This window comes from Anabrus simplex, chromosome 4 (genome assembly GCF_040414725.1).
Source record: "Anabrus simplex isolate iqAnaSimp1 chromosome 4, ASM4041472v1, whole genome shotgun sequence".
Lineage (NCBI taxonomy): Eukaryota > Metazoa > Arthropoda > Insecta > Orthoptera > Tettigoniidae > Anabrus > Anabrus simplex.
In genome coordinates, this window is record NC_090268.1 from 381,022,127 (window position 1) to 381,036,003 (window position 13,877).

Here is a 13,877-nt window from a genome sequence, read left to right on the forward strand (position 1 = left end):
ACATGGTTATGAGGGTATTTAGGGGTTGTAGTAAGGATGTAAAGGAGAGGGCATATAAGTCTCTGGTAATACCCCAACTAGAGTATGGTTCCAGTGTATGGGACCCTCACCAGGATTACTTGATTCAAGAACTGGAAAAAATCCAAAGAAAAGCAGCTCGATTTGTCCTGGGTGATTTCCGACAAAAGAGTAGCGTTACAAAAATGTCGCAAAGTTTGGGCTGGGAAGATTTGGGAGAAAGGAGACAAGCTGCTCGATTAAATGGTATGTTCCGAGCTGTCAGAGAGATGGCTTGGGAGGACATCAGTAGACGAATAAGTTTGAGTGGTGTCTTTAAAAGTAGGAAAGATCACAATATGAAGATAAAGTTGGAATTCAAGAGGACAATTTGGGGCAAATATTCGTTTATAGGAAGGGGAGTTAGGGATTGGAATAACTTACCAAGGGAAATGTTCAATAATTTTCCAATTTCTTTGCGATCATTTAAAAAAAGGCTAGGAAAACAACAGATAGGGAATCTGCCACCTGGGCGACTGCCCTAAATGCACATCAGTAGTGATTGATTGATTGATTGATTGATTGATTGATTGATTGATTGATTGATTGATTGATTGATTGATTGATTCACTAGAATCACCCCGGATGGAATCGATGTTTCTTGCCAGGCCACGGGGACTTGAGGCTGGCGCTTGCGCGGTAGCCAAGCTTACCCTCTCCTTATGCACGCGTCGTCTCGTCAGAAGACCATAGTATATTGAGTTGTAGATGCATGATCCGAAAACGGAGATCATATTTCTTTACAATCATAACGTTACCCTTTCTTCGAGTTCAGTTGCAATTGTATTGTAGCGGTAAACAACGGTCTTTTCTCCACATAATGTGAGTATCTGGACTAGCTTTAAGCGCTGTAAAATGAAGTTTAATCATTTTAAAATTAGTTTAAAATAATGGAGTAAAACAATGGAAGGCGAGCAACAAGACGATCTGCATGAAAAAGACAATGAATGAACTTAATGTTAGCATGTACACTGTATATCTAATACAATATTAAATCCTCAGTACTTACGTCTGTCTATAAAGCGAAAATGCCCGAGAAACCCAGAACTGTTGCCTGGCCTGCGGTCTGTATGAAACTCGAGCACTAGTCCTGGTCCAGAGCTGAAATGTACGTGCGGGATATCAGTGTAGCTGCCACACAGGAGACCAGCCCACGGCGTGTATTCGTTCACCTCGGGGCGCTCCAGGTGAAGAAACAATTTCACGTAGTCGCCTCGAGCACAACTGGAACAATAAAACGGTGAAATTCTCCGTAAACTAGAGGGAGAAGCAGATCATAGAAAATACTGTCATTAAAAAAGGACAAATTCAAAAAAAATATTATGGTATGAAAAATGTTTTCATTACCAAAGGATATTTAAAGGTATTAACACTATTTGAGTCCACTTCTGTGGTCTAGTGGTTACTGTGATTAGCTGCTACCCCCAGAGGTCCGAAAAGAAGCAGACTCACTACTCTTACATCAAGGGGACAGCTAATAATAATAATAAGAGGAAGAAGAAGAATACGCACTTGACTAGAATATAGTTCAATGATTGTCTTTTCTTTTTGCTAGTTGCTTTACGTCGCACCGACACAGATAGGTCTTATAGCGACGATGGGACAGGGAAGGGCTACGAGTGGGAAGGAAGCGGCCGTGGCCTTAATTAAGGTACAGCCCCAGCATTTGCCTGGTGTGAAAATGGGAAAACACGGAAAACCATCTTCAGGGCTGCCGACAGTGGGGTTCGAACCTACTATCTCCGAATACTGGACACAGGCCGCACTTAAGCGACTGCAGCTATCGAGCTCAGTCAATGATTATCATTGACAATAGAACTGTCATAGATATAATCAAGATAATCGTCAGTGATACGTGCGTGTTGAGCGCCGAATACGTCCTTATGACCTCGAGTGTTACGACGAATACCATTAATCAGTTGACCTGGCCGGCAATCGAACCCGGGGACTCCGGGTGAGAGGAAGGCAAGCTACCTATAGATCGCGAGCCGGCTTATAATAATAATAATAATAATAATAATAATAATAATAATAATAATAATAATAATAATAATAATAATAATTAAAAAAAAAATCTGGGATGAGGTCCAGCAAACCATGCCACTTATCACAAAAATCCTTCTTTCTGTTTTATTTTTGTTCCTTCCAATGGAGAATATACTTCTGAATATTTTTAGAAAAGTTAGAGAGTGGCATGCTTTATAGGACATCGAAGTTACATTCTTATTTACTTACAGGAATGAGCAGTCGAAGTTCAAGGGAAGGAAAAGATCTGTACAGTACATATAGTGTTTTTAGTTTAATTACCTCGGTGAATGGATTACAATCCGGATCTCAGAGATAGGAGCCTTCACATAGCATAGGCTATAAGAATCATTACAAAAGATATCTCCGTACCTTAACACCAAAATCAGACTATACTGCTTGGTCACCCAACAAGAGCCATTTCAAGCATCTGAATGTCTAGCAGTAATAGTGAAGGCTGGTAGAGAAACTCGAAATGTAAGAACAAACGTTCATGAGGACACATTTTGATGGTCTACAAGGAAATTGATAGTTCAGGATAATTTGACATAAATATGTCTTAAGACTGGAAGTCACCCGAAAATATGTGTTACAAAATGTGTGATGCTGTGTTACCTAGCAACAGTACCTTGAGAGTTGCAGAGGACGCGGATGTGTATAAAGAGAGCTGTGTAGGCCATGGAGAAGTACGTCATGGCCATCCCCGTGGTTATAAAGCTTAGGAGAGGACGTAACCAGAAATTATACACCCGCGGCTGAAAAATTACTGATTTAATTCGGAAGAGGATGATTACCCCTTGGTCAGCTGCCCCGAAGGCTCACAGGAAGATAAATAAGATCTTCTCCTATTCCTTAAATAAGAGAACCAAGGGATCCTGGTTCACCGAGGTAGAGAGGGACCTGCAAGAATTAGGAATTACACACGACGATATTCAGAACCGGAATCTTCTTAAAGAGAATTTCAACTGGATGTGGTTTCCTACGAAAACTGAAATTAAGAACAGGGAAAGCGCGGACTGAGTTCAGGGAAGAAGAACATTGAACTCGTATGGGGAAGTATTGGAGAAAATGATTTTTGCCAGTGGCTTTACGACGCACTGACACAGATAGGTCTTATGGCGACGATGGAATAGGAAAGGGATAAGAGTTGGAAGGAAGCGGTCGTGACCTCAATTAGGGTACAGGCCCAGCATTTGTCTGGTGTGAAAATGGGAGACCATGGAAAACCAACTTCAGGGCTGCCGAGAGTGGGATTCGAACCCACTATCTCCCTGATGCAAGCTCACAGCTGCGCGCCCCTAACCGCTCGGCCATCTCGCCCGGTAATGACAATTTAAAGAAAGCAGTAGTATTGACGTGGTTCTTAATTGACCGAAACGAAATAATAGGATGCTATTAATCATGTTTCATCTATCGGATTTGGCCGCCTCTGTGGTGTAGTGGTTAGTATGATTAGCTGCCACCCCCGGAGGTCCGGGTTCGATTCCCGGCTCTGCCACGAAATTTGAAAAGTGGTACGAGGGCTGGAACGGGGTCCACACAGCCTCGGGAGGTCAACTGAGTAGAGGTGGGTTCGATTCCCACCTCAGCCATCCTCGAAGTGGTTTTCCGTGGTTTCTCACTTCACCTCCAGGCGAATGCCGGGATGGTACCTAACTTAAGGCCACGGCCGCTTCCTTCCCTCATCCTTGCCTATCCCTTCCAATCTTCCCATCCCCCTACAAGGCCCCTGTTCACCATAGCAGGTGAGGCCGCCTGGACGAGGTACTGGTCATACTCCCCAGTTGTATCCCCCGACCAAGAGTCTGAAACTCCAGGACACTGCCCTTGTGGTGGTAGAGGTGGGATCCCTCGCTGAGTCCGAGGGAAAAGCCGAACCTGGAGGGTAAACAGATGATGATGATGATGATGATGATGATCTATCGGATGTACGTATTTTGATTTGCTGTCATTTGCACTGCCAAAATGTCTACAGTCAATTTTCCGTTTTACTTTACCAGACGGCAGAAAATGTGTTCTATTAGCGGTGAATTGCTCATCCTTAATTATCTTCTCCGACTTAACACGGCCTGTGCCGCCAGAGATAACTTACACGCCGATATAGTACGATAAACAGTGTCAAATAGACATCCTCCTGATTTTCAAACATCCTACCTCTGTCAGATTGGAACTCGGGATCTTTGGGCAATTGACATCTACAATACACTAACGAAAGTAAAACAACCAGTGTTACTACAGTTACAAATTTAATGAGAATGCCCAATATTAACATTAATATACTAACTACTCGTAGATGATGCCGTGAATTGGCTGACTAATCAACGAAAAGACAGGCATATCGCCTGTGTACAAGAGAAAAGATTAAACAAATACATTTCGTGTGGCTATTTCTAGCCGAGTGCAGCCCTTGTAAGGCAGACCCTCCGATGAGGGTCGGCGGCATCTGCCATGTGTAGGTAGCTGCGTGTTATTGTGGTGGAGGATAGTGTTATGTGTGGTGTGTGAGTTGCAGGGATGTTGGGGACGGCACAAATACCCAGCCCCCGGGCCATTGGAATTAACCAATGAAGATTAAAATACCCGACCCGGCCGGGAATCGAACCCGGGACCCTCTGAACCGAAGGCCAGTACACTGACCATTCAGCCAGCGAGTCGGACAGATAAAAGATTGAAGGTTCAGAAATCAAAATATATTCGCGAAGATAGAAACTAATATTTTATTAATGGTGTTTTCATTGCCACCAATCACCTGTCGTGGAACCATGGTGACAAGAATTAATGACTACCTTCTGTCCGTCACCTTGCAGACGACTGAAGACGAGATGAGGAGAAGGAGTGGATGCTGACATGCGTAATTCTTGTCTCATTGTTGATGTCTTAGTTTGTTAAGAAAGAGGCTATACTTTTCAGTGTTGACATAGTCAAATGTAACTTATAAGCTTTCCAGTCTGTCAATTCAGTATAATATATAACACTATAACATACCTGTAAAAAACACACTACTAAACAAAGAATGACATGTTAACATTGATGCTTTCACGGCCCGTACTTCTAGACATGATATGGGCTTTTGGGCTTATGGAGTGTCAAGAAAACAACGAGGAACTCTTTTATGTTTCGCAGAGAACTTTTATCCGCGTCTTCAGAATAAAATCTTGAGAATAGTATGTGTACAATAACATTTCGGTCTTTAAGTACTTACAACTTACATCATTTTTGCAGACTCCTTGGATTATTGTTGTGGACCCCCAGGGTCCAGGGACCACAGTTTGAAAATGGCTGTTTTTCTTCTGAAGACGCGAGCAAAGATCTCGTTCATTGTACAAACAAAATCTAGAGATCATTTTTCTAAATTTAGGAACATAAGTCTTGACACTTCTATAACTTAGGTACAGTATATTTTCTGCTCTCACACAAATGAAAACGAAATAAAGAAACGGATCTAACGTTGAGGCCGACCTTCTGTTCGAGTGACTACACTTGCAAAATGATTGGTCTTTGGACAATAGCACCATACGTCCCATTGATCCAACAACTGTAGCCTACCAAATGGATTTTCTCAAGTAACTTTCCATATCCAGACTGTTGTAACTACTAGCCAAGTGTCTCAATGTTTTATAATTTCTATGCATAAAAAACCAAACCAAACCCCATGGCACTACAGCCCTTGAAGGGTCTTGGCCTACCAAGCGACCGCTGCTCAGCCCGAAGACCTGCAGATTACGAGGTGTCGTGTGGTCAGCACGACGAATCCTCTCGGCCGTTATTCTTGGCTTTCTAGACCGGGGCCGCTATCTCACCGTCAGGTAGCTCCTCAATTCTAATCACGTAGACTGAGTGGACCTCGAACCAGCCCTCAGGTCCAGGTAAAAATCCCTGGCCTGGCCGCAAATTGAACCCGGGGCCTCCGGGTAAGAGGCAGGCACGTACCCCCTACACCTCGGAGCCGGCTAGTTTCTATGCATATATAAGGTATATTTATGCGAATTAAGTTATATTTAAATTTAAAATAACTTATATACTAGTCTTAAATTGTACGAATACGATCAAACATGGTAACATAACAAATTTTTATTTGTTCACTGAATTCAGTATTAAGTTGTGTAGCTGGGTGGTCCTTGGTCATGAATGCGATATGTTAAGGGGCCCTCAGACACAAAATTATTGAGAAACCCTGCTCTACACTATTTTAGAAACGTACTTGGACACTATCGTGTCGACATGATGGCAAGAATAATGACAGATGTGGTAGATTTCATTCGAAGAAAAAAAAAAAAGGGCATAAAATTACATTCAGCCACGAGATGCGCTAAACCAAAATCAAAGTGTTGATGACAGAAATATCGGTCACTACGTAACATTGCCCTCAACATTTACGAGATCACCAAGAAGACGCAAGAAGCAATGATCTATTGTTAGGTCGGATTTATTAATTACTTTTACATGCAACACCAAGTAGCTTATGATAAAGACCTAACTGTTGCAGGTCAGAACGTTTTGATAAACATGCCCTTGTGGCACGAGCTCCTCACTTTCATCAGTCCTGTCCGATCGCTTTTGGTCAACACTTGTTATTTTCCGAACCCGACGGTACTAGGCGCCAAGGCCTAGGGAGTCGTTCATTTTCACGCCCTTCGTGGCCCTTGACTTTCTTTGCAGTAGCATTTAATTTTTGAAGTGTCAGACCCCTTCAATCTTTTCCTCTCTGGTTAGAATCTGAAGCGACCGAGCTCGATAGCTGAAGTCGCTTAAGTGCGGCCAGTATCCAGTATTCGGGAGATAGTAGGTTCGAACCCCACTGTCGGCAGCCCTGAAAATGGTTTTCCGTGGTTTCCCATTTTCACACCAGGCAAATGCTGGGGCTGTACCTTAATTAAGGTCACGGCCGCTTCCTTCCCACTCCTAGCCCTTCCCTGTCCCACCGTCGCCATAAGACCTATCTGAGTCGGTGCGACGTAAAACAAGTAGCAAAAAAAAAAAAAGAATCTGAAGCGAATGATGATGAAAGAATGACCATGAATCTAAAACAATCAGTTGATCCAATTTAAAATGCTTTATTTTCTGGTATGATGCTTGTTATCCAAAGGGGTCGAAAATCCAGGTCAACGGCGCCTCCTAATAGTGCTAATCACTGGCAAAGCATAACCATGGTGTTCACGCTATAGTGGTACTAATCACAAGTAACGTAGACGCATGGTTTTTCTCACACAGTGGTACTAACCACGACCATTGCTCAAACTCGTGTTCCTCATATAGTGGTGCTAATTCATAGGTAATGCAGACCCATTCTCAATACAGTGGAACCAACAAATTTGAGCACAGCGATGGGCACCTTTTCCCGCTAGACACTAGTCTATGCAGTCGAGCGCCCGCTCGCCGCCACGATGCACACAATGGTACTAATCTACTTACGAACCAACTGTATACTACTACGAACAGAAGTATCACTTCGACGAAATACTTTAGTTGTTGGCCTACTAATTGGAGCCAGAGCAACCATCTTAATTTTTATATATTTAGTATCTGCATTATCTGCAGAAAACAAGGCCTTCCCTTCCGTTAGATATCGCAGCCTAATATACACAGTCGCGAAGCTTGGCTCATTTTTTTCATCTATGCGACTCCAGCGCTCCACGTGGCCAGCAAGCTTCTGGTCTACTGAGGTGTGTAAGTTGTGTAGGATAATTTGCAAGGTTAGTGTGAGGTAGTTCCATTACAAGCGAGTCATTTTCTGTTAAATTAAGATGGTGTTCACGAAAGGAGATGTGTGTAGTGCAGTTAACTGCTCGAATAACAACAAGATGACACCAGAGCTATCATTTTTTAGGTTCCCTAAAGATGCTGAAAGGTAAGGCAAGGATTATTAGCTACGGTTTACATTTTCGCATAATAGACCAATATTGTGAAGGTGTATAAATAGAAGTTCAAATAAGTAGGTTTATGGTTTGTCAATTATCCAGAAGTATAACTCAGTGGGGGAAATCCACCCAATTATTAAATTAAATCACGTTTTAAGGCAATCTTTTCCTCTAACGCGTAGCGAAATTTTAATTTTCAAGTGTAGAAAATGGCTTGTAAATAGTAGGAGGGCTGATTTAATGAAGAAAGATGTCAACTATTTGTACAATGCTCGAATCATTTTGAAGACAGCCAGTTTATGTCAGTCGAAAAGAAGAAATTAGTGTGGAATGCAGCACCAACTGTATTCGACATAAATAAACCTCCACGGATTTCCTTAAAGCGAACGTTATTGATCAGAGATGATGGATCCATGTCAAAGAAGAAGAAATTATGTTGTAGGATGTAGGCACTCAAGAGATGTTGAGAGAACAGGAGCTGCTGTTAGGACAGAGACTGTTTCAGACATCGCACCATCTGTATCAAATAATCCAGTGGAAGTGTCAGCGGCAGAAGAAATACATAAATTGAATGAAATTATTGATAGCCTGAAGAAGAAGTGAAAATATAAGTCAGCTGAAGTGGTTCGTTTGCAGCGGAAGTGTAGGGAGGTAAAGAGGTGTACATGCACATGTAAATGTAGAAAGCATAAAGTAGCTAGGAAAGGTGTTCTCTCGGACAGAGAAAAATTGAAATGTATAGGTTCTAAATACCTGACGAAGGAGGCACTTAATGTATTGTTACATCAAATAAGGAAATCAACACTAAAAAATAAGTGTGGAGTTAGATGGAATGAGGAAATTAAGTTATTCGCTCTAAACTTATTATACTATAGTCCGGAAGGCTACCGATTTCTGTGTCAGTACTTTGATCTCCCCTGAGTACGAACACCGCAGAAATACATGGAGGATGTTCGGCTTAAATGTGGATTAAATGAAGGTATTTTTCAACTGCAGAAAGAAAAGGTAAAATCTTTTCCAGTACATGAAATATTAGTGAATATTTCTTTTCTTTTTTTGCTAGGGGCTTTACGTCGCACCGACACAGATAGGTCTTATGGCGACGATGGGAGAGGAAAGGCTTAGGAGTTGGAAGGAAGCGGCCGTGGCCTTAATTAAGGTACAGCCCCAGCATTTGCCTGGTGTGAAAATGGGAAACCACGGTAAACCATTTTCAGGGCTGCCGATAGTGGGATTCGAACCTACTATCTCCCGGATGCAAGCTCACAGCCGCGCGCCTCTACGCGCACGGCCAACTCGCCCGGTAGTGAATATTTCAATGGATGAAATGTCATTAATGTGCAACATGGCATATGATCCTTCTAGTGACAGTATCATTGGGATTGAATATTTAGGTGATGAACGTACACCAAAAGTAGCAAATAGTGTATTTGTTATGATGATAAATGGGTTTTTTAGCAAGTTCAGGCAGCCATTATTATATTGTCTTACTCAGGATGGAATAAGTGTCGAGCATTTTCCACAGGAATACTGTAAAGGTACAAAGAAGTTGCTATTGAAATTATTTGTGAAACTGAGATTATATTGCATCATCAAATTTTGCAATGAAAGTTTTCAGTGCCATAGAAAAGACACGAAGTACCTAAAATGAGATCTTAACCAAATTCAGTTCAATAAAAGGTCTTATAACAAGGCTTTCCATGCTGTAGCAATAAATAGTCTAGCCTATCAGCGTGTTCTGTAAAATTTACTATTAAAATAGTTGTTCAGATGGTTGCAATATTTATAATTTACGTGGAGGTACAATCAGCTGATGGGTAGAGAACAGTACCGCCTTGCTGGCCGCTGCGAGCGCTGGTGTCGTTCCGCTTCTTAACAGGATGCCATTTCATCACTAAGGAGCTTCGCGACTGTGTGTATTAGACTGTGTTAGACATTATAAAACATATTCCTTTAATAGCCAACATCCGAAAATGTTCCACAATATTATTCAGAAATCATTGCAAATGTTCATGTATCCATCTATAAAGTACCTACTATATCTGTTATTCACAGTGATATTCAGAACATGAGAGCGTTTCAACAGCTCAACTTGGTACCAGTTGTAGATTGTAATGTCTTCTTTATGAGAAGAAAATGCAATGAGCGTCTTACGACCACTACATTTTTTACTTGTTTAAGAAAATAACGTTTCTTTCAGCGAAGTGATTGTTTCAGATTCACCTCGATGATAGCGATATCTTTCGGCATGAGTTCAAACTACGTACATTCTGAGTGCTTCGAAACACGTAGAACCAAGATTTTTAAAGTATTGTGTAGGCGACGTTTCGAACAAACAGACGGTGCCATACACAAATCCGCCCTATCAGACAAAAGGTAGCCTAGCGGTGGCGCTGGGAACTACACCGGTCGCTTGGGGAATTTGTCGAGCCTCACTTCGCTCTACAAACTGCTGTGCTGTCGAGTAGCCTTGCTAAGTGCGTGTGGATATTACAAAGAGCTTGGTTCACGAGTTTGTTTTAGGACTGTCCTTGTTTTGTATCCCTATGAGTAACTACTTTGTCCTCTTCTGTAGTGTAGTGGTTAGCGTGATTAGCTGCCACCCCCGGAGGTCCGGGTTCGATTCCCGCCTCTGCCACGAAATTTGAAAAGTGGTACGAGGGCTGGAACGGTGTCCACTCAGCCTCGGGAGGTCAACTGAGTAGAGGTGGGTTCGATTCCTACCTCAGGCATCCTGGAAGTGGTTTTCCGTGGTTTCCCACTTCTCCTCCTGGCAAATGCCGGGATGGTACGTAACGACTGCAATGGTACCTAACTTAAGGCCACGGCCGCTTCCTTCCCTCTTCCTTGTCTATCCCTTCCAATCTTCCCATCCCTCCACAAGGCCCCTGTTCAGCATAGCAGGTGAGTCCGCCTGGGCGAGGTACTGGTCATCCTCCCCAGTTGTATCCCCCGACCCAGTGTCTGAAGCTCCAGGACACTGCCCTTGAGGCGGTAGAGGTGGGATCCCTCGCTGAGTCCGAGGGAAAAACCGACCCTGAAGGGAAAACAGATTAAGAAGAAGAAGAAGAGTAACTACTGCCGCATCTTTTATTGTGTTCTTCGATTGGCGTGTGTGTAACATGTGATGTGTCGTTCGTTCATTTCTACTTGCGTTGTTTTATGGTATGTATGTTGGGTATTCAGCCCGAAGGCTGATTTAATCCCCTGAAGCTCCGCCAACAGCTGTCATAAATAGCCTAGGCATCACTGAAGAGGCGTACTAGGGAAATAAGGAGTGAGTTAGTTTCCCGTTGCGTTCCTCACCGAGCCAGCCGTTGCTATTACATGTCAGTCTGCCAAGCCCACTGAAATGCATGCACCAACTGACCCTATGAGCGATATTTTCACACCATTCATAACAGGGACTGGCTGCATAAAGAATGGTATTACTAGCATCACTCATACCTCAGTCACTTTCATATTGTCAAAGTCAAGGATGAGACTGAGACAGGTCAATGAAAGTAACAAATTTTATATAGCCCATACCAGAAGACATAGTGCACTGTAAACACTACATCTCGCCAGCAAAGGCATTGTTTTATGGTATAATCGTTTAAAACAAGCAACGACACAGGCAGAGTAACGATTTTGAGAAAAATGCATCTTCTGAGGAATGCGTACCCTTTACCCCACATATTTTATTTAGATGAGACCTATATTCATCAGAATTACGCTCCAACGAAAATCTGACAGGATGAAGAAGGCACAGGATGTTTAAAAGTTCCTGTGGGGAAATGAGGACGGATAATTGTTTTTCACGTAGGTATAATACTACATCCAAGATAGAATAAAACTCATCAACTCGAACCATACGTAGATTTGAATTCAACTTAACGCGCGCAATCTCCTCAACGTTGTACTAGCCCTATCTGTCTCGCTCCCTTGGCTTGCCCCGCGCTCGTCAACTCCTCTGAATGCATGTACGCCGCCCGCCGTTAGTGTAGAAAAGAGCTATAATCATATTACTCTATGATACATTGTGTATCTGCTTTCCCACTATATATCACTATTTTAAATAGAATGACCATGGTGTAAGTGTAGGCACGTGTAATTCACAGTCGTCTGAATGTTTTAGTTGATAGCTGTGTTCGTTGCAAGGAATAGTATTTCTTAATTTCTGTAAAAGAAATATGTGATGCTACGAAGGGTTGCGCTATGTATGGTCGCAACAACCACTCCAAGAAAACAAAAGAGTCGAATATAAGTTAGGTACTTCGGATTTCCAGAAGGCAAAGATGTAGCGAGCTCGTGGGTGAGTGCGCGTCGAAGGGAGGACAAATTTAATTTAAAGCACGGTAAATTATGATTTCTAAAACTAGAACGTTTGTTGTAAGATAACAGTTAAGCTACATATCAGTAAAATAACCATTAAATTATTTCTCATAAAAGTTGAAACACTGGAACAGACCTAAACTCATTTTCAGACTATTAGATATTATAGAAGTGAATTGACGAAGCAAATAACATTTACGAGTCGAGATTATTATTATTATTTTACCGGGAGGTACACCTCTACGCCGCACATTTAAATCTTGCGCCTAATAGAACTCCTCTACTGGAGGAACAGTGAACTTCAAACTAGACCAACTTATAAATTTGCTATGAAGATGGCACCACTAAAATTTTATGTAATTTTGTTATTGTGAAGTTTCCAGTACTGTGTGAATTTCTACTTGTTTTCTTTGCCCTTTATCAAGAAGTTTGGACTTTCTTCGACAGATGTCACTGCTCATAAACTATGATCATACACCCTGGTGCGAAGTTGAAGAACCTTGATTTGAAGAAATTTTGTATTCATAAGTTTTTTTAAACTAAATTTCGTTCATTCATTTTTGGGTTGGCAATATTTACCTTTTCTTTCCGCCAGTTTTGAATTTAGCCAATCATGAATTTCTGTAATTAATTTTCCGCCTATCACAGGCTTCTTCCACGATTTTGAGTGTAACTTTTAAATTCTCCAATAAAGTGTTAGGGTGTGGCTGGTTTATTCTTAAAAGGTCTCGAACTTTACCCGAGGGTTTATCAACTGCGGATTTTTACGGCTCTTGGCCATTTGATAGTCACCTAACTTAGTGTGTGTGTCAAGCAGGCGGCGGGAGGCGCCTCTTTCATCAGGCAGCGATTCTTCAGCAAGGTAATGGCTAATTAACACCTTTGTTTCTTGCTAGCTCCGCAGTTTAACCCGAGGGAGAGGTCCGAAACCTTAACTATGTAACCTACTTTTCTTCAAATGTAACTTCTGCGGGCTTTTGTAATAACTTCATAAAACTTTATCTGCAAATCGGGGATAGAGGGTGACGTACCCTCTCGAGCTCCCCTTCATATTGGTTTGAGGTGACTACGTTTTGTAACTGGTTTTCTTCTTTCAGTAATGTCTTAAACTTTTTCGTATACGAGTCACCTACTTAGTTTGGGAATAGCCCCTGTTTCGCCGGCCTAGTGCCCTTTAGGTTTTAAGGATGCATATTTAGGAGTGCAAGTACTCGCCTCCATTCAATTTGTGTTTCAGGACATTTACTTAACCTGTTTCTTTCTGCAACGGCCCAATAGGTTGGGTACCAAATACCCCTGTATAATCACTTTTCCTATTGTAAGTTGTGCCTTCGGAGGCCAGAATTTGTAAATTAATGCTGCTTTGAATAGGCTTGGAAAACTGAGAGCGTGTTAGCTCTTTTTCAAAGTTTATGTACGATTAATGAATGCATCTGGGAGGCTTGATGTTGTGAGTTGGGAGGAAGCGCTCCATGTATTGATGGATTTCTGCCCTTGTGTAAATTTGTACATTTGTAAATTCGAATTAAGAGCTCACAAAAATTGTAAAACTAGGGGCTGATAGCCCAAGTGTGTTAAAGTTCTTGGATTTTTCCTAAGTCTTGTACCTGAACTGTCACTGTT

The 13,877-nt window shown here is 42.0% G+C and overlaps 1 protein-coding gene across 1 annotated transcript in view; it reads right to left on the reverse strand.

Annotated features, from left to right (window-relative positions):
* The window catches only part of LOC136872284 (neuropilin-1-like), a 534,693-nt gene extending 532,440 nt beyond the window's left edge, over positions 1-2,253 (reverse strand). The window contains exons 1-2 of the mRNA XM_068227416.1: positions 2,219-2,253; positions 1,067-1,281 (exon numbers count right to left, since the gene is read on the reverse strand). Of these exons, the coding sequence (XP_068083517.1) occupies positions 1,067-1,281; positions 2,219-2,253 (250 nt within the window). The remainder of the gene's footprint in view (positions 1-1,066; positions 1,282-2,218) is intronic.
* Between the last annotated feature and the right edge of the window lie 11,624 nt (positions 2,254-13,877).